Source organism: Trachypithecus francoisi, unplaced genomic scaffold (assembly GCF_009764315.1).
Source record: "Trachypithecus francoisi isolate TF-2019V2 unplaced genomic scaffold, Tfra_2.0 Lachesis_group14, whole genome shotgun sequence".
In the NCBI taxonomy this organism is placed as follows: Eukaryota; Metazoa; Chordata; class Mammalia; order Primates; family Cercopithecidae; genus Trachypithecus; species Trachypithecus francoisi.
Window position 1 is genome coordinate 42,886,211 of NW_022681459.1, and position 21,130 is coordinate 42,907,340.

A 21,130-nucleotide genomic window follows, 5' to 3' on the forward strand; every position below is an offset into this window, starting at 1 on the left:
CTCTAAATGGGACCTGGGAAGGCTTTTGAAAAATATATAGGCTATCTCAGAAAAGTTACAAATAAATTATGTAGCTGCTCCACCCTAATAAGGAAGTTTGGCATAGCTCCCCACTCCCTAGGTGTGGGCTTTGCATAGTGGCTTCCTTCCTAAGACTACAGTATGGAAAGGGGGTTAAGAAAAGTAACTTTAGAGTGGAGAAACCTACAAACCCTACTTTATCCAGGTAATCAAGGTTGACATGAATAGTCAGAAATCACGTATCCTTTTTTTTTTTTTTTTCCTTTTGGTAGAGACGGGGTTTCTCTGTGTTGCCCAGGCTGGTCTCGAACTCGAGGTCAAGCGATACACCCGCCTCAGTCTCCCAAAGAGTCAGAACTGCAGGCGTGAGCCACCACGCCCGGCCAAAAATCATGTACCCTTGATTGGCATTAATAAAATGACATTGGACCTCTGTGATCTTCCTCCCTTAAACCCATAACCCTGTGTAATTATGAGAAAAATTCCAATAAAGGCGAATTTTCCAATGTACCTAACCAGTACTCCTCAAAACAGCCCGATTAATTTCAGATAGAGGAACTCCTTATGTTTTCTTCCTCCTACCCGGGACCCCAGTTTAGGTAAAAAACACAGGTCAAGTCACGAGCCAGCGACGTAGAAAGACCCGAGCACGCGCCCACAAGCCGGGACAGGGCGGGACTTCCTGGGCGTCGCTCTCTTCCTATTGGCTGAGAAGGGTCATGCGGATGAACTGTGCAGTCACCTGGCCGGAACCGGAACCTGCGTTTATAAAGTAAAGGAACCCGAGATCTGCGTAGGGGTTCCCTTTGCCCGTTCGTCTAACCTCACTCTTTAAACCTAAACTCGAGCCTGCTGCTCACCGACCTAGCATTGCTCTCGCCATGGCTCTCAGCGATGCTGACGTGCAAAAGCAGGTGAGGGGCTTGGTTGGGTGGGTCTCCCAAAGCTGCGGCGCCAGTCCCGGGGGGTGGGCTGGAGCCCGGCTCGTGGAGGCCGCGGGCCTTGAGTCTCCCAGATGCCTCAGGAAGGTCCCTTGCTCCAAGTCACCAGACCGTAGAGGTCGGCCTGAGGAAGGAGATTTGCCCCGCAGCTCGTGTGACTTTTGCTCGGGTCTTGCGCACTGCCCGCTTGCCTGCCCGCCGCCTTCTTGAACGCCCTGGCTCTTTGCCCCCCACCTCAGCATTCCCTGTTTTCCAAGGATATTCACTGTGCCTAGTCGGACAGAGATCTGTGCAAGGATTGAAAACAGCCTTGTGGCCGGAGACAGTGACTCACGCCTGTAATCCCAGCACTTTGGGAGGCCGAGGCGGCCTGATCACCTGAGGTCAGCAGTCCGAGTCTAGCCTGACCAAAATGGTGAAACCCTGGTCTCGCCTAAAAATACAAAATTAGCTGGGCGTGGTGGCGCGCCTGTAATCCCAGCTACTTGGGAGGCTGAGGAAGTAGAATCGCTTGAACCCATTGAACCCGGGAGGCGGAGGTTACAGTGAGCCGCGGTCGCGCCATTGCAGTCCAGCATGGGCTACAGGACGAGACTTCCTCTGAAGGAAAAAAAAAAAAAAGGAAAAAATAAATCAGCCTTGTCCCTTTTTTTTTGTTTGTTTTAAACCCTGAGGGAAGTGCTTAAGGCATATTTGATAGGAAAGAAACAGTGCGGAGGGGCCGGGCGCGGTGGCTCAAGCCTGTAATCCCAGCACTCTGGGAGGCCGAGACGGGCGGATCACGAGGTCAGGAGATCGAGACCATCCTGGCTAACACGGTGAAACCCCGTCTCTACTAAAAAATACAAAAAACTAGCTGGGCGAGGTGGCGGGCGCCTGTATTCCCAGCTACTCGGGAGGCTGAGGCAGGAGAATGGCGTAAACCCGGGAGGCGGAGCTTGCAGTGAGCTGAGGTCTGGCCACTGCACTCCAGCCTGGGTGACAGAGCAAGACTCCGTCTCAAAAAAAAAAAAAAAAAAAAATTAGCCAGGCATGGTGGCAGGCGCCTGTAGTGCCAGCTACTTGGGAGGCTGAGGCAGGAGAATGGCGTGAACTCGGGAGGCCGAGTGAGCCTGGGCGACAGAGCGAGCCTCCCTCTCAAAAAAAATTATCTGGGCCTAGTGGGGTGCGCCTGTAGTCCCCGCTACTCAGGAGGCAGAGGCAGGAGAATCGCTTGAACCCAGCAGGCAGAGGTTGCGGTGAGCCAAGATTGTGCCACAGCACTCCAGCCTGGGCAACAGAGTGAGACTCCAGCTAAAAATTTGTAATATTAATAAACACAAATACAAGCCAGATGCAGTGGCTCACACCTGTAGCCTCCAGCACTTTGGGAGACTGAGGTGGGAGGATCGTTTGATCCCAGGAGTTCAAGACCAGCCTGGGCAACATAGACCTTATGTCTAAAAAATTTTTTGTTAAAAAATAAGCCAGGCTGTCTGGTCACGGTGGCTTATGCCTGTAATCTCAGCACTTTGGAAGGCCGAGGTGGGCGGATCACCTGCGGTCAGGAGTTCCAGACCAGCCTGGCCAACGTGGCAAAACCCTGTCTCAACTAAAATACAAAATTAGCAGGGCATGCTGGCGCATGCCTGTAATCCCAACTACTAGGGAGGCTGAGGCAGGAGAATTTCTTGAACCAGGAAGGTGGGTGAGGCAAGATCGCACCATTGCACTCCAGCCTGGGCAACAGAACGAGACTCTATCTCAAAAAAAAAAATCAGCCAGGTGTGGTGGGGCACACGTGCTCCTAGCTACTAGGGAGGATGATGCGGGAGAATCATTTGAGCCCAGGAGGTCGAGGCTGCAGTGAGCTATGATCATGTCACAGTGCTCCATCCTGGGTGACAGAGCAAAAGACCCTGTCTCTATAAATAAACAAAAATATGTCAAATGGTGGACCCCTTTTTCTTTTGTTTTTTCTTTCTTTTTCTTTTTTTTTTTTGAGACAGAGTCTGGCTCTGTGGCCCAGACGAGTGCAGTGGCACAGTCTCGGCTCACCGCCAGGTCCACCTCCTGGATTAACGCCATTCTCCTGCCTCAGCCTCCCGAGCAGCTGGGACTATAGGCGCCCGCCACCATGCCTCACTAATTTTTTGTCTTTTTAGTGGAGACAGGGTTTCATGGTGTTAGGGAGGATGGTCTTGGTCTCCTGACCTCGTGATCCGCCTGCCTCGGCCTTCCAAAGTGCTGGGATTACAGGCGTGAGTCACTGCACCTGGCCAGGACCCTTTTCTTACATTTAGGAGCCTCAGTGCCTAACGGAGTTTGTCATCAAGTAGATGTATCAGAGTTTATGGGAAAAAATTTTTATGGAACTCGTGAACCCACATCAGTTTTGAAAGTGTGTAATCAGTCCTGGGAAATTTTTTTTTTTTTTTTAAGCGCCATACCTTCAAGACTGTAGGTATTAAGAACTTTGTCATGCAAAAGACTCTCTGGAATATAGTAGCAGTTTATAAGCCTAGAACTAACAAACTAGAATCCTTGCATTCAGTAGTCATATTGCCGATAGATTGTCAGAAAAGGAAGTTTAAGGCTGTGGTTTAATTTGCACATAGTTTAGAGAACTAAGTCCATTTTTTTCTGAAGTACTGTGCTAGGAAAATTCTCTTACTAAAGCACACTCACTGTCTTATGAATCTTCTGAGATGAGCAGTAAAGTGTTTTCCTGGCCAGCTCATGCCTGTAATCCCAGCACTTTGGGAGGCGGAGGCAGCCAGATCACCTGAGATCAGGAGTTCGAGACCAGCCTGACCAACATGGAGAAACCCTGTCTCTACTAAAATACAAAATAGCTGGGCATGGTGGCACATGCCTATAATCCCAGCTACTCGGGAGACTGAGGCAGGAAAATCGCTTGCACCCGGGAGGCGGAGGTTGCAGTAAGCCGAGATTGTGCCATTGCACTCCAGCCTGGGCAATAAGAGTGAAACTCCATCTCAAAAAAATGTTTTTCCTTGGATGCTTCCATTTCCTTGAAAATGTCTTTTCGGCCGGGCGCGGTGGCTCAAGCCTGTAATCCCAGCACTTTGGGAGGCCGAGACGGGCGGATCACGAGGTCAGGAGATCGAGACCATCCTGGCTAACATGGTGAAACCCCGTCTCTACTAAAAAATACAAAAAACTAGCCGGGCGACGTGGCGGGCGCCTGTAGTCCCAGCTGCTTGGGAGGCTGAGGCAGGAGAATGGCGTAAACCCAGGAGGCGGAGCTTGCAGTGAGCTGAGACCCGGCCACTGCACTCCAGCCTGGGCGGGGCAGAGCGAGACTCCGTCTCAAAAAAAAAAAAAAAAAAAAAAAAAAAAAGAAAATGTCTTTTCATTTTATTCTTAACCTGATATGCACTAAGAAGAGTGGGTATTTCTTCTTAATTTTATGGCTCTTGTGTTAATCCCAAAGGGTAAATACAGATGATAAAAATAGTACCTATGGAGAAGTGTAAGAAATCATACAGGCCGGGCGCGGTGGCTCAAGTCTGTAATCCCAGCACTTTGGGAGGCCGAGACGGGCAGATCACGAGGTCAGGAGATCGAGACCATCCTGACTAAGAGGGTGAAATCCCGTCTCTACTAAAAAAAATACAAAACAAAAACTAGCCGGGCGAGGTGGCAGGCACCTGTAGTCCCAGCTACTCGGGAGGCTGAGGCAGGAGAATGGCATAAACCCGGGAGGCGGAGCTTGCAGTGAGCTGAGATCCGGCCACTGCACTCCAGCCTGGGCGACAGAGGGAGACTCCGTCTCAAAAAAAAAAAGAGAAATCGTACAATATTCTTACAGAATGAAAGGGTTTTTTTAAACCTTTTTCACTGCTTCTTCTGTTCACTGCTTCTTCTGCTTCTTTCAATATAGGAAAAGCTTGATGCAGTGGAAAAGTAAAATACACTTCATATACTCTTAGTGGCCACAGTGCTCATTCTCTCCCTCTTGTTCCTTTTCTTCCCTCCTTGTCATAATATGGTGAAGACTAAGGCTTCCATAGGAAAAACTAGTATAGAGATAAAGCTATAGTTCCTTGGAATCTAGATGAAAAAAAATTTTTTTTTTTTTTTTGAGATGGAGTCTTGCTTTGTCGCCCAGACTGGAGTGCAGTGGCGCGATCTCAGCTCGCTGCAACCTCTGCCTCCTGGGTTCGAGCAATTCTCCTGTCTCAGCCTCTCCAGTAGCTGGGACTACAGGCGTATGTCACCACACCCGGATAATTTTTTTGTATTTTTAGTACAGATGGGATTTCGCCATGTGGCCAGGCTGGTCTTGAACTCCCAACCTCAGGTGATCCGCCCACCTTGGCCTCCAAAGTGCTGGGATTATAGGCGTGAGCCACTGCATATGACCTACTGTATCTTTTTTTGAGACGGCCTCACTTTCTTGCCCAAGCTGGAGTGCCATGGCGTGATCTTGGCTCACTGCAACCTCCACCTCCTAGGTTCAAGTGATCCATCTGCCTCAGCCTCCCGAGTACCTGGGATTACAGGCGCCCGCCACCACGCCCAGCTAATTTTTGTATTTTTAGTAGAGATGGGGTTTCATCATGTTGGCCAGGCTGGTCTCGAACTCCTGACTTCGTGATCCACTCACCTTGGCCTCCCAAAGTGCTGGGATTACAGGCTTGAGCCACAGCGCCCGGCCTATTTTTTATTTATGTAAAATTGAAAGAAGCAATCTTGTCTATTTCCTAAAGCCCTTCATGCTACATGAAAGCTTGATGAGGACAGTGTGAATTGTTTACTGTATTCTCATAAGTAAATAGACGAAGCACCAAGCCCATAGTAGATGCTTAATAAATCCCAAATTTTCTGACTTCTCCATTGCATGAAAATATTTGTGTATATTTGCTTTTTTTCTAGGGAATATGGTAATTTATTTCATCAAATTTACAAGGAAACCTGACTCTTAAAAACCTTGATTAGTGAGCAGGAAGAAGAAACTTTTTTAAAGGTCAAATTTTCTGCCTTCGGGGTGGAGTTAAATGTCCTTAAGGGATTGACTATGTCTGTTCTTGGAACTCTTAAAGAATATGACCATGTTAACTGTAAATAGGCTTCTGACCTGGGTCAGAATTAGTGCAGTTTGCTCTAGACTGTGCTGGTCTGATCAGATCTGGTAGCCAAGGGTTCAGCAGAGTGTTAAAGGCAGATAATCCAAGTCTGAATCAGGGTTCACCTTTAGAGGCCAAACTTGTAGCATTTATAAACACCAGTTTTGATTACTGTATTTAGTTAAATGACTTTTTTTTTTTTTTTTGAGACAGAGTCTTGCTCTGTCACCCAGGCATGGTCTCGGCTCGCTGCCACCTCCACCTCTCAGGTTCAAGTGATTTTCCTGCCTCAGCCTCCTGAGTAGCTAGGATTCCAGGCTCCTGCCACTATGCCTGGCTAATTTTTGTGTTTTTAGTAGAGACCGGGTTTCACCATGTTGGTCAGGCGGGTCTTGAACTCCTGACCTCGTGATCCTCCCAGATTGGCCTCCCAAAGTGCTGGGATTACAGGTGTGAGCCCGGCTAGTTAAACGACTTTTAAAATTCCAGATAGAATAAGTTCAGGGAAACTTCAAACTAAACTTGCAGGGGCCGGGCGCAGTGGCTCATGCCTGTAATCCCAGCACTTGGGGAGGCTGAGGCAGGCAAATCGCAAGGTCAGGAGATCGAGACCATCCTGGCTCACTCAGTGAAACCCCGTCTCTACTAAAAATACAAAAAATTAGCCAAGCGTGGTGGCAGGCGCCTGTAGTCCCAGCTACTCAGGAGGCTGAGGCAGGAGAATGGAGTGAACCCGGGAGGCGGAACTTGCGGTGAGCCGAGATCGCGCCACTGCACTCCAGCCTGGGCGACAGGGCGAGACTCTGTCTCAAAAAATAAAAATAAAATAAATAAATAAATAAATAAACTTGTAGACACCATTACCATGACCCCCTCTCACACTCCCAAATCTGTGGGACTGATCTTTTAAGCAAGGTCAGTGATTTTCCACACATGTAGGTCTGGATTAAGTACCCTAAATATTTCAAGGCTCAAGATGTTGTGAGTAGTGTGTTATCTGTAACATAGGTTTGATCATTATAACTTTCACGCTGCTTAAAAGTAGGGTTGGCAACTGGGCGCAGTGGCTCAAGCCTGTAATCCCAGCACTTTGGGAGGCCAAGACGGGCGGATCACGAGGTCAGGAGATCGAGACCATCCTGGCTAACACGGTGAAACCCCGTCTCTACTAAAAAAATACAAAAAAATTGCCAGGCATGGTGGCAGGTGCCTGTAGTCCCAGCTACTCGGGAGGCTGGGGCAGGAGAATGGCGTAAACCCAGGAGGCGGAGCTTGCAGTGAGCTGAGATCTGGCCACTGCACTCCAGCCTGGGCGACAGAGCGAGACTCCGTCTCAAAAAAAAAAAAAAAAAGTAGGGTTGGAAACACGATGGTGACCGTGGAAGGTGGAATCCAGACTATGTAACAACTCAACTGCCAAAATAAAAAGAAAAGTAGGATGGCTCCAAGATTTTCGATAAAACAAAAAAACTGTCCCTTCTAAAATCATCCTATATGTTTTTTGTTTCATTTTGTTTTGTTTTGTTTGAGATGGAGTTTCGCTCTTCTTGCCCAGGCTGGAGTGCAGTGGCAGGATCTCTACCACAACCTCTGCCTCCCGGGTTCAAGTGATTCTCCTGCCTCAGCCTCCTGAGTAGCTGGGATTACAGGCATGCGCCACTATACCCAGCTAATGTATTTTTAGTAGAGACAGGGTTTCTCCTTGTTGGTCAGGCTGGTCTTGAACTCTCGACTTCAGGTGATCCACCTCCCTCGGCCTCCCAAAGTGCTGGGATTACAGGCGTGAGCCACCACGCGCGGTCGGTTTTTTTATTTTGTTTTGTTTTGTTTTGAGACAGAGCACTCTGTTGGTCTTGGCTCACTGCAACCTCCACCTCCTGGGTTGAGGTGATTCTCCTGCCTCAGCTTCCCAAGTAGCTCAGATTACAGGTGTACCTGGGATACTCTGTATTCCTTAGAATACCATCACGCCTGGCTAATTTTTTTTTTTTGTTTTAGTAGAGCCAGGGCTTCACATATTGGTCAGGCTGATCTCAGACTCCTGACCTCAAATGATCTGCCCGCCTCAGCCTCCTTGTATGTTTTCTTTAAGACTTTGGTGCTAGAAGGTTGTATTCTTACCTCACTTTTAAAGATTGTAAATACATAACAAAATGTACTACCTTTTTTTATTTTAAGAGACAGAGGTCTCACTATGTTGCCCAGGCTGGTCTTGAACTCCTGGCTTCAAGCAGTATGCCCATCTTGGTCTCTCAAAGTGCTGGGATTACAGGTGTGGGCCAATTATGCCCAGCCTTCTTTTTTTTTTTTTTTTTTTTTGAGACGGAGTCTTGCTCTGCCACCCAGGCTGGAGTGTAGTGGCCGGATCTCAGCTCACTGCAAGCTCCGCCTCCCGGTTTTTTTTTTTTTTTTTTTTTTTTTGAGACGGAGTCTCCCTCTGTCGCCCGGACTGGAGTGCAGTGGCCAGATCTCAGCTTACTGCAAGCTCCGCCTCCCGGGTTCATGCCACTCTCCTGCCTCAGCCTCCCGAGTAGCTGGGACCACAGGCGCCAGCCACCTCGCCCGGCTAGTTTTTGTATTCTTAGTAGAGACGGGGTTTCAGCGTATTAGCCAGGATGGTCTCGATCTCCTGACCTTGTGATCCGCCCGTCTCGGCCTCCCAAAGTGCTGGGATTACAGGCTTGAGCCACCGCGCCCGGCCGCCTCCCGGGTTTTACGCCATTCTCCTGCCTCAGCCTCCTGAGTAGCTGGGACTACAGGCGCCCGCCTCGTCGCCCGGCTAGTTTTTTGTATTTTTAGTAGAGACGGGGTTTCACCGTATTAGCCAGGATGGTATCGATCTCCTGACCTCGTGATCCGCCCGTCTCGGCCTCCCAAATGCCCAGCCTTCTTAACTATTTTTTTTTTTTTTGAGACGAAGTCTTGCTCTGTCGCCCAGGCTGGGGTGCAATGGCTGGATCTCAGCTCACTGCAAGCTCCGCCTCCCGGGTTCACGCCATTCTCCTGCCTCAGCCTCCCTAGTAGCTGAGACTACAGGCGCCCGCCACCTCGCCCAGCTAGTTTTTTTTTTGTATTTTTAGTAGAGACGGGGTTTCACTGTGTTAGCCAGGATGGTCTCAATCTCTTGACCTCGTGATCCGCCTGTCTTGGCCTCCCAAAGTGCTGGGATTACAGGCTTCAGCCACCGCGCCCGGCCTTAACTATTTTTAAGTGTACAGTTTGGTAATGTTTTCCTTTTTTTTTTTCTGGGACGTCAGCCTCCCAGGTTCAAGCAATTCTCCTGCCTAATTCTCTCAAGTAACTGTGATTACAGGCACCCGCCACCACGTCTGGCTAATTTTTGTATTTTTAGTAGAGACGGGGTTTCACCATGTTGGCCAAGCTGGTCTCAAACTCCCTACCTCAGGTGATCTTCCTGCTTTGGCCTCCCAAAGTCCTGGGTGGCGTGAGCCACTGTGCCCGGGCAGTACTGTTTTCTTTTCTTTGTCTTTTTTTTTAATTTATTTAAGTTCTGAGATACATGTGTAGAATGTACAGGTTTGTTACATAGGTATACACGTGCCATGGTGGTTTTTGCTGCACCCATCAACCCGTCATCTACATTAGGTATTTCTCCTAATGCTCTCCCTCCCCTATCTCCCCACCCAGTAGTGCTTTCGTTTTGTTTTGTTTTGTTTTGTTTTTGAGACAGAGTCTCGCTCTGTCGCCCAGGCTGGAGTGCAGTGGCCGGATCTCAGCTCACTGCAAGCTCCGCCTCCGGGGTTTTCGCCATTCTCCTGCCTCAGCCTCTGGAGTAGCTGGGACTACAGGCGCCCGCCACCTCGCCCGGCTAGTTTTTTTGTATTTTTTTTAGTAGAGACGGGTTTCACCGTGTTAGCCAGGATGGTCTCGATCTCCTGACCTCGTGATCCGCCCGTCTCGGCCTCCCAGAGTGCTGGGATTACAGGCTTGAGCCACCGCGCCCGGCCGAGATCCTGTACCTTCTAAAAGCTTTATCTTAAGTGGGGGTAAAGTGTTACATGACAGGATAGGCATTTTGAAGCATCTCTCTGGTGGCAATGTAGAGTAGATTAGAAAGAACAAGAATAGTGGCAGGAAGGCAAATTTGGAAGCTGTTGTAGTAATTCAGCTGAGAGATGATGATGGCAAGGACTACGGTAGTGGCTCTAACAGTGGAATGAGGTGGGCAAGGTAAAGAACTATTAAGAGAGAATTAATAGGACTTGGTGATTGGTTGGATATGAGGACTGAGGTAGGAGGAATAGTCACGGTTGGGTGTTGGTGCTAATCCCTGAGAGAGAGCTCAAAGTGAGAAGTGGGGAGAGGAGTGGTGAGCAGTTCAGTATTGAGTGTATTGAATTTAGATGACTATGAGTAGGATATTCAAAAAGGACTGTCTAGGAGGCAGAGTGGAAGAGTACGGCCCCAAAGGAGACTGGAAAGGAGAACAGGAGGAAGTCGTGGAAGCAAAGGGAAGATCGTTGAAGAAGGGAAGGTTGCTCGCGGGGCGCAGTGGCTCACGCCTATAATCCCAGCACTTTGGGAGGCCGAGGCAGGCGGATCACAAGGCCAGGAGATCGAGCCCATCCTGGCTAACACTGTGAAAGCCCGTCTCTACTAAAATACAAAATATTAGCCGGGCATGGTGGCGGCGCCTGTAGTCCCAACTACTTGGGAGGCTGAGGCAGGAGAATGGTGTAAACCCGGGAGGTGGAGCTGGCAGTGAGCCGAGATCGTGCCACTGCACTCCAGCCTGGGCAACAGAGCAAGACTCCATCTCAAAACAAAAAGAAGAAGAGAATGTTGCTGAACACATCTGCTGATGCTGAAAGATCAAGTAAGAAAAGGCTAAGATCAAGGGGCGAGGAGATTGTCACTCTATGAGAGAACTGTGAGTGGAGTACAGAGGAGGGTGCAAGTGAGACTACAGTGTTGAGAGAAAGAGGTGCTCCAGTTGAAAGTGTAAATATAGATAGCTCTTCAGCATACTTCCTTAGAGGTGGAGAAGAGAAAGGGAGGGTGCTGGCTAACTTGTATTCCAAGTTCCTTGAGAGGAGGATGAATGTCCTATTTATCTGTGTTACTGAGTATTTTATCTGGTCTGTTTGCTAGAACAAATTTTAGATCCTAAATTTCCTGAGAATTAGGAATGATCTCACTTATCCTTGTACTCAGTGCCTAGCACAGTATGTATTCAGTGACTGACTTTTTTTAATTTTTAGTAGAGACACGGGGTATCATTGTGTTGTCCAGACTAGTCTCCAGCTCCTGGCCTAAAGCGGTCCTCCCTCCGTGGACACCCAGAGTGGTAGGATTACGGGCATGAGCCACTGCACCTACCTATGATTGATTGTTCAATGAATCAGAAAATATATTTCCATCTTGTTAAATTAAAAAATAAAATGTTTTTTCCTTATAGATAAAGCATATGATGGCTTTCATTGAACAAGAAGCCAATGAGAAAGCAGAAGAAATAGATGCAAAGGTGAGATTCATTTTCTAGTTTTAAGAAGTTATCATGGTTTCCATATTGTTTTGCTTTGCTAAATAATATTGTTAGCAAAACTGTTTAACCAACAGATTGCATAGGACTGATAAAAGTCTCTTTCTTCCTTCCCTCCTTCCTTCCTTCCTTCCTTTCTTTCTTTTTTTTGAGACAGAGTTTCACTCTTGTCTCCCAGGCTGGAGTGCAGTGGCGCAGTCTCCGCGGAGTGCAGTGGCGCAGTCTCCGCTGACTGCAACCTCCGCCTCCCAAGTTCAAGTGATTCTCCTACTTCAGCCTCCTGAGTAGCTGAGATTACAGGCACGCACCACCACACCCAGCTAATATTTGTATTTTTAGTAGAGATGGGGTTTCACCATGTTGGCCAGGATGGTCTCAGTCTCTTGAGATCTGCCTGCCTTGGCCTCCCCAAGTGCTGGGATTATAGGTATGAGCCACAGTGCCTGGCCCCTTCTTTCATTTTGAGGCAGATTCTCACTTCGTCACCCGGACTGCAGTGCAGCGGCCTGATCTCAGCTCACTGCAACCTCTGCCTCCCAGGTTCAAGCGATTTTCCTGCCTCAGCCTTCCAAGTAGCTGGGACTACAGGCACGCACCATCACGCCTGTCTAATTTTTGTGTTTTTAATAGAGACAGGGTTTCAGCATGTTGGCCAGGCTGGTCTTGAACTCCTGACCTCAGGTGATCCACCCGTGTGGGCCTCCCAAAGTGGTGGGATTACAGGTGTAAAACACCGTGCCCAGCCCTATTTATTTACTTTTTTGTTTTTTTTGTTTTTTTTTTAGATGGAGTCTCACTCTTGTCGCCCAGGCTGCAGTGCAGTGGCCCGATCTTGGCTCACTGCAAGCTCTACCTCCTGGGTTCACGCCATTCTGTTGCCTCAGCCTCCTGAGTAGCTGGGACTACAGGCACCTGCCACCACATCCAGCTAATTTTTTTTTTTTTTTTTTTTTTTTTTGGTGAGATGGAGTCTCGCTCTGTCGCCCAGGTTGGAGTGCAATAGTGTGATCTTGGCTCACTGCAACCTCCGCCTCCCAAGTTCAAGTGATTCTCCTGCCTCAGCTTCCCCAATAGCTGGGATTAGAAGCGCCCGCCACCACGCCCAGCTAATGTTTGTATTTTTGGTAAAGACAGGGTTTCACCAGGTTGGCCAGGCTGGTATGGAACTCCTGACCTCAAGTGATCCACCCGCCTCGGCCTCCCAAAATGCTGGGATTACAGGCATGAGCCACCGCGCCCGGCCAATTTTTTGTATTTTTAGTACAGACGAGGTTTCACCACGTTAGCCAGGATGGTCTCAATCTCCTGACCTCGTGATCTGCCCACGTAGGCCTCCCAAAGTGCTGGGATTACAGGCGTGAGCCCGGCCTTTATTTACTTTTTTTTTTTTGAGGCGTTGTCTCGCTCTGTCGCCCAGACTGGAGTGCAGTGGCCCGATCTCAGCTCACTGCAAGCTCCGCTCGTGATCCGCCCGTCTCGGCTTCCCAAAGTGCTGGGATTACAGGCTTGAGCCACCGCGCCCGGCCTTATTTACTTTTTAATTTAAATTTTACCTTAATAAATTCTTAATTGGAAATGTCTGTATCTTTAACATTAAAAAATAAATTTTCCTTTCTAATTGTTGTGATTGCCAATAAGTGTCCTGAAATTTTATGTTAGAGGGTAGAAAAGTAATGGATGGTTCATTTTCTCCTGGAAACCAAAATTCAAATATTTAATAACTGTGGTGAACTGTGATAGGTGACTGGAGAAGGTTGTAGTGTTTCATTGTTTAGCTTTTTTGTTAATCGGCGCTCATTGCAAAAAAATAAAGTTTAGGCAGGGCTTGGTGGCTCACGCCTATAATCACTCAGCACTTTGGGAGGCTGAGGCAGGTGGATCACCTGAGGTCAGGAGTTCAAGACCAGCCTGACCAACATGGTGAAACCTCGTGTCTACTAAAAATACAAAAATTAGATGGGCATGGTGGCGCGTTCCTGTCACCCCAGCTACCCAGAGGCTGAGGTGGGAGAATCGCTTGAACCCGGGATGCAGAGGTTTTAGTGAGCCGAGATCATGCCACTGCACTCCAGCCTGGACAACTGAGTGAGATCTTGTCTCAAAAAAAAAAAAAAAAAGTTTGTAAGTATGTAAGGTATAAAATGAAAACCCCACCCATTACAAAGGTGTCCTTCCATCAGCATTTAGAAGTTTTATCTACATTTCCAGTTGCACATTGCTTATGCCAATTTATATTCCTTAACAGTACATCAAAATGTTCTTTTCTGAAGGTATAATCGTAACACGCATTTTTTTTTTTTTTTTTGAGACGGAGTCTCGCTCTGTCGCCCAGACTGGAGTGCAGTGGCCCGATCTCAGCTCACTGCAAGCTCCGCTCGTGATCCGCCCGTCTCGGCTTCCCAAAGTGCTGGGATTACAGGCTTGAGCCACCGCGCCCGGCCTTATTTACTTTTTAATTTAAATTTTACCTTAATAAATTCTTAATGGAAATGTCTGTATCTTTAACATTAAAAAATAAATTTTCCTTTCTAATTGTTGTGATTGCCAATAAGTGTCCTGAAATTTTATGTTAGAGGGTAGAAAAGTAATGGATGGTTCATTTTCTCCTGGAAACCAAAATTCAAATATTTAATAACTGTGGTGAACTGTGATAGGTGACTGGAGAAGGTTGTAGTGTTTCATTGTTTAGCTTTTTTGTTAATCGGCGCTCATTGCAAAAAAATAAAGTTTAGGCAGGGCTTGGTGGCTCACGCCTATAATCACTCAGCACTTTGGGAGGCTGAGGCAGGTGGATCACCTGAGGTCAGGAGTTCAAGACCAGCCTGACCAACATGGTGAAACCTCGTGTCTACTAAAAATACAAAAATTAGATGGGCATGGTGGCGCGTTCCTGTCACCCCAGCTACCCAGAGGCTGAGGTGGGAGAATCGCTTGAACCCGGGATGCAGAGGTTTTAGTGAGCCGAGATCATGCCACTGCACTCCAGCCTGGACAACTGAGTGAGATCTTGTCTCAAAAAAAAAAAAAAAAAGTTTGTAAGTATGTAAGGTATAAAATGAAAACCCCACCCATTACAAAGGTGTCCTTCCATCAGCATTTAGAAGTTTTATCTACATTTCCAGTTGCACATTGCTTATGCCAATTTATATTCCTTAACAGTACATCAAAATGTTCTTTTCTGAAGGTATAATCGTAACACGCATTTTTTTTTTTTTTTTTGAGACGGAGTCTCGCTCTGTCGCCCAGGCTGGAGTGCAGTGGCCAGATCTCGGCTCACTGTAAGCTCCGCCTCCTGGGTTTACGCCATTCTCCTGCCTCAGCCTCCCAAGTATCTGGGACTACAGGCGCCCGCCACCTCGCCCGGCTAGTTTTTTTTAGTAGAGACGGGGTTTCACCGTGTTATCCAGGATGGTCTCCATCTCCTGACCTCGTGATCCTCCCGTCTCGGCCTCCCAAAGTGCCGGGATTACAGGCTTGAGCCACGGCGCCCGGCCAGTAACACGCATTTTTTAAAGCTTGCTTTTAAAATATTACCAAAATATGGCTGGGGCAGTGGCTCACACCTATAATCCCAGCACTTTGGGAGGCTGACACAGGTGGATCACCTGAGGTCAGGAGTTTAAGACTAGCCTGGCCAACATGGTGAAACCCCACCTCTACAAAAAATACAAAAATTAGTTGGGTGTGGTGGTGCACGCCTGTAGTCTCAGCTACTCAGGAGGCTGAGGCAGGAGAATCGCTTGAACCCAGGAGGCGGAGGTTGCAGTGAGCTGAGATCGCACCATGGCACTCCATCCAGGCTGGGTGACAGAGTGAGACTGTGTCTCAAGAAAAAAATCAGTAAATAAAATAAAATATGACCAAGATATATTGTTTAATATTTTCATTGTCCTTTTAGTACAGCCTTAAATTTTTATGTGCCTGGTACTATAGAAATAAAACTCTCTGAAACCTTGGGCTATTTGATGAGTTTATCATTTAAGGAAGAAAAGATTATTTTCCCTCTCATTAATACATAACAGCTGATAGGATATTGCTTAATATTGTTTTGATGGTGATAGTTTCTTGTATGAGTCTTTGTGCATCAAATACAGAAGTCCTATTTCAGCTATTATTTCAGTAAATGCATTTATTACTTTTTTTTTTTTTTGAGCCGGAGTTTCGCTCTTGTTGCCCAGGCTGGAGTGCAGTGGGACGATATCGGCTCACTGCAACCTCCGCCTTCCAGGTTCAAGCGATTATCCTGCCTCAGCCTCCCGAGTAGCTGGGACTACAGGCGCACGCTGCTATGCCCAGCTAATTTTTTGCATTTTAGTAGAGACGGGGTTTCACCATGTTGCCCAGGCTGGCCCTTGAATTCCTGAACTTAGGCAATCCACCCACCTCAGCCTCCCAAAGTGCTAGGATTACAGACGTGAGCCACTGCGCCCGGCCTCAGTAAATGCATTTCTGTCTCAAGTATTTATTTATTTTATTTATTTTTGAGACGGAGTCTCCCTCTATTGCCCACGCTGGAGTCCAGTGGCGCAATCTCGGCTCACTACAACCTCCACCTTCTGGGTTCAAGAGATTCTCTTGCCTCAGCCTCCTGAGTAGCTGGGATTACAGGTGCCCGCCACCACACCCAGCTAATTGTTTTATATTTTTAGTAGAGACGGGGTTTCACCATATTGGCCAGGCTGCTCTGGAACTCCTGACCTCATGATCCACCTGCTTCAGCCTCCCAAAGTGCTGGGGTGCTGGGATTACAGGCGGGAGCCGCCACGCCCGGGGGTTTGTGTTTTTTTTTTTGAGATGGAGTCTTGCAGTGTCGCCCGGGCTGGAGTGCAGTGGCACAATCTTAGCTCACTACAACTTCTGCCTCCCAGGTTCAGGCGATTCTCCTGCCTCAGCCTCCCGAGTACCTGGGACTCCAGGCGCCCACTACCACACTTGGTTAATTTTTGTATTTTTAGTAGAGATGGGGTTTCACTGTGTTGGCCAGGCTGGTCTTGAACTCCTGACCTTGTGATCCACCTGCCTCAGCCTCCCAAAGTGCTGGGATTATAGGCGTGAGCCATGGTGCCCAGCCCATAATTTATATTTTTAAATATATGCCACACTTACCCATGAGGGAAAAAACTTTTTTTTTTTTTTAAAGACGAGTTCACTTTTGTTGCCCAGGGTGGAGTGCAATGGCGCGATCTCAGCTTACTGCAACCTCCACCTAGTGGGTTCAAGCATTTCTCCTGCCTCTCCCTCTTGAGTAGCTGGGATTATAGGCACGCACCACCATGTCTGGCTAATTTTTTTTTTTTTTTTGTATTAGTAGAGATGGGATTTCTCTATGTTGGTCAGGCTGGTCTCGAACTCCCAATCTCAGGTGATCCGCCCACCTCAGCCTCCCAAAGTGCTGGGATTGCAGGCGTAGGCCACCATGCCTAGCCTAAAACTTTTTTATTTTTTATTTTTATTTCTTATTTTTTATTTTTATTTTTATTTTTTGAGGTGGAGTTTCGCTCTTGTTACCTAGGCTGGAGAGCAGTGGCACGATCTCGGCTCACCACAGCCTCCGCCTCCCGAGTTCAAGCGATTTTCCTGCCTCAGCCTCCCGACTAGCTGGGATTACAGGCATGCATCGCCATGCCTGGCTAGTTTTATATTTTTCGTAGAGACGAGGTTTCTCTGTGTTGATCAGGCTGATCTCGAACTCCCCATCTCAGGAGATCCAGCTGCCTTGGCCTCCCAAAGTGCTGGGATTACAGGTATAAGCCACTGCACCCCAACCAACTTCTTAATTTTTTAACTTCATTTTACAAGAGAGGACGCTAAGCCTGAGGTTATGCGACCAAATTTTATGGGGAGTAATCTCGATCTTCTTTTTTTTTTTTTTTTTTGAGACAGAGTTTCGCTCTGTCCCCCAGGCTAGCGTGCAGTGCGATCTCCACTCACTGCAAGCTCTGCCTCCCGGGTTCACGTCATTGTCCTGCCTCAGCCTCCCGAGTAGCCGGGACTGCAGGTGCCTGCCACGGCGCCTGGCTAATTTTTTGTATTTTTAGTAGACACAGGGTTTCCCCGTGTTAGCCAGGATGATCTCGATCTCCTGACTGCGTGATCCGCCTGCCTGGGCCTCCCAAAGTGCTGGGATTACAGGCGTGAGCCATCCTACCTGGCCAGGATCTTTTAAACTTTCAAGTTCTATGTCATTTTCATTGGCCCACTAACAAGCTAATGGATTAAGTTTCGAATGTGTGGTAATTTTTTCATGTGCAGAATATTCTACCCAATTATATGCTTTAGTAACTTGGTTACTGTTATCCTTGATGAAATTTTTAGTTTCCTGGTGTGTCATTTATAATGAAAATTGCTGATCTTTCCTTTTGAATAAATTAGAATCCTTGAAAATGAGTCACAATAAATTTCCCGTTTATTTATTTATTTATTTATTTTTATTATTATTATTATTTTTTTTTTTTTTTTTTTTTTTTTTGAGGCGGAGTCTCGCTCTGTCGCCCGGACTGGAGTGCAGTGGCCAGATCTCAGCTCACTGCAAGCTCCGCCTCCCGGGTTTCCGCCATTCTCCTGCCTCAGCCTCCCGAGTAGCTGGGACTACAGGCGCCCGCCACCTCGCCCGGCTAGTTTTTGTATTTTTAGTAGAGACGGGGTTTCACCGTATTAGCCAGGATGGTCTCGATCTCCTGACCTCGTGATCCGCCCGTCTCGGCCTCCCAAAGTGCTGGGATTACAGGCTTGAGCCACCGCGCCCGGCCTATTTTTATTATTTTTTGAGACAGAGTCTTGCTCTGTTGCCCAGGCTGGAGTGCAGTGGCCAGATCTCAGCTCACTACAAGCTCCACCTCCCAGGTTTAAGCCATTCTCCTGCCTTAGCCTCCCATGTAGCTGGGACTACAGGCGCCCGCCACCTCACCGGCTAGTTTTTTGTGTTTTTCTTTTTTTAAGTAGAGACTGGGTTTCACCGTGTTAACCAGGATGGTCTTGATCTCCTGACCTCGTGATCCTCCCTTCTCGGCCTCCCAAAGTGCTGGGATTACAGGCTTAAGCCACTGCGCCTGGCCAATTTTCTGTTTTATATATGAAATTAGTGTTCATAAGCAAGTAACCCAAGTCACCAGCTGTTTAAAATAAAACTGTTAATCAAAACTTGATGTAATGAATTAATATTGACTAATTTCCCTGTAGGCAGAAGAAGAGTTCAACATAGAGAAAGGTCGGCTTGTGCAAACTCAGAGACTAAAGATTATGGAATATTATGAGAAGAAAGAGAAACAGATTGAGCAGCAGAAGAAAATGTAAGTAGATCTGGGTTGCAGTATTAAGCTAAGAAGTTTTCCGAAGTCATGAGATGAAGACGGAGCAGGCGCTTTGGAGTCAGGCATATATAGATTCAGGTCTTTACTCGACCACCTACTACTAATCTGACAGATTGTTTAACTTCTCTTTCTTCATTTGTGAAAATCGAAACGACAGGATTATTCAAAGATGAAACTGCAGGCTGGGCAAGGTGATTCACGCTTGTGATCCTGGTGCTTTGGGGAGGCTGAGGGAGGAGGATTGCTTCAGCCTAGGAGTTCAAGTTCTTTCTCTTTTTTTTTTTTTTTTTTTTTTTTTTTTTTTGAGGTGGAGTCTCGCTCTGTCGCCCGGACTGGAGTGCAGTGGCCGGATCTCAGCCCACTGCAAGCTCCACCTCCCGGGTTTACGCCATTCTCCTGCCTCAGCCTCCCAAGTAGCTGGGACTACAGGCGCCCGCCACCTCGCCCGGCTAGTTTTTGTATTTTTAGTAGAGACGGGGTTTCACCATGCTAGCCAGGATGGTCTCGATCTTCTGACCTCGTGATCCGCCCGTCTCGGCCTCCCAAAGTGCTGGGATTACAGGCTTGAGCCACCGCGCCCGGCCTCAAGTTCTTTCTCTACAGTTTTAAGTTGTTACTTACGCTATTTTTTAATACCATTTTGCAGTCAGATGTCCAATTTGATGAATCAAGCGAGACTCAAAGTCCTCAGAGCGAGAGATGACCTTATCACAGTGAGTAATTAACCCCTATTAGTTATAAAATGATTACATGTTTATTTGTTTGCCTATTGTAGATTACTAGTTAGCATTAATTAAGGAGTTGATTGAATAATTTTTAGAGAGAAAACATTCAACAAATTATTATAGTAAATACAAAAGTGAATAAGAGCCAAGCCCTGTATTGAAGGACTTTCTGATCTAACGCGCATGTAAGACTCTCCTGGATCATAGCACACACTATGGGAGGACCGCACAGTACATGAGAGTACAGGAAGCAATGAGACTAGAACCATCGGATGGTTAATACAGAGGCCATGAGTGTGAGGCTAAAGAACTTCACCTGTTTTCAACAGAAAGCTGTTGGAAACTTTGGTATTATTTTGTGGAGAATATCATAGATAAGGCTCACGATATAAGCATGCAGGCTAAATTTAACAGGGAAGAGGCTAGAAAAAAGAAAACCATATGGAAAGTATTACAGCCCTCTAAGGAAGAGGGCAGAAACCTCCAGAAGCATACCACTTCATTGAGAAAGTGTAGAGCTATTTGGATTATATTCATAAACCAAACAGGGATGCCTCCTGTTTCCACTGTTACTCATTGTGACTGTAAAATAAAAAGTAGATCTCTCTATAATAGCTACTGAAATTATTACTAGGAGTAAATCCTATATAAAAACAGGTATAAAACTAAAAATCTAGAACTTGAATAAATGGAAGACATACTGTTTTCTTAGGTGAGACAGAAAGACAAACTGGTATTCCAAGTTGTCAGTTCTTATTAGATTGATCAATTCTTTTTTTCTTTTTTTTTTATTTTTGAGACAGAGTGTTGCTCTGTCGCCCAGGCTGGAGTGCAGTGGCCGGATCTCAGCTCACTGCAAGCTCCGCCTCCCGGGTTTACGCCATTCTGCTGCCTCAGCGTCGCGAGTAGCTGGGACTACAGGCGCCCGCCACCTCGCCCGGCTAGTTTTTTGTATTTTTTAGTAGAGACGGGGTTTCGCCGTGTTAGCCAGGATGGTCTCGATCTCCTGACCTCGTGATCCGCCCGTCTCGGCCTCCCAAAGTGCTGGGATTACAGGCTTGAGCCACCGCGCCCGGCCGTTAGATTGATCAGTTCTTATTAGATTGTCACTTCTTATTAATTGATGGTGGCAGTGAGAACTGAGTCGCGGTGTTAGTATTGATGGATTTTACAAGAAGACTTTCCAGACATTGACTGACTGCCTTTTCTTCCAAGTCCATCACTAAATTCTGAGTATCAGGTGTGGATGTATTAGGAGAATGGTGGATCCGTTAACAAAAATGGGAAGTCAAGATGCTGAAATGTTTTCTTAAGAAAAATAACGCTGGGCGCGGTGGCTCACGCCTGTAATCCTAGCACTTTGGGAGGCCGAGGTGGGCGGATCACGAGGTCAGGAGATCGAGACCATCCTGGCTAACACGGTGAAACCCCATCTCTACTAAAAATACAAAAAATTAGCTGGGCATGGTGGCGGGTGCCTATACTCCCAGCTACTCGGGAGGCTGAGGCAGGAGAATGGCGTGAACTCAGAAGGCGGAGCTTGCAGTGAGACAAGATC

General features: G+C 47.3%; 1 protein-coding gene and 1 long non-coding RNA gene across 2 annotated transcripts in view; one reads left to right on the plus strand and one right to left on the minus strand.

Moving 5' to 3' along the window:
* Positions 1-730: 730 nt before the first annotated feature.
* The window catches only part of ATP6V1E1 (ATPase H+ transporting V1 subunit E1), a 46,282-nt gene continuing 25,882 nt past the window's right edge, over positions 731-21,130 (plus strand). Inside the window, exons 1-4 of the mRNA XM_033233019.1 lie at positions 731-935; positions 11,454-11,519; positions 18,717-18,826; positions 19,494-19,560. Coding sequence (XP_033088910.1) covers positions 903-935; positions 11,454-11,519; positions 18,717-18,826; positions 19,494-19,560 — 276 coding nt within the window. The 5' untranslated portion in view covers positions 731-902. The remainder of the gene's footprint in view (positions 936-11,453; positions 11,520-18,716; positions 18,827-19,493; positions 19,561-21,130) is intronic.
* Positions 11,997-12,456, minus strand: LOC117096075. Its single transcript, XR_004442338.1, has 2 exons — positions 12,391-12,456; positions 11,997-12,070 (listed from the first exon to the last, which is right to left on the minus strand). It is a non-coding gene; the product is annotated as an uncharacterized LOC117096075 (long non-coding RNA).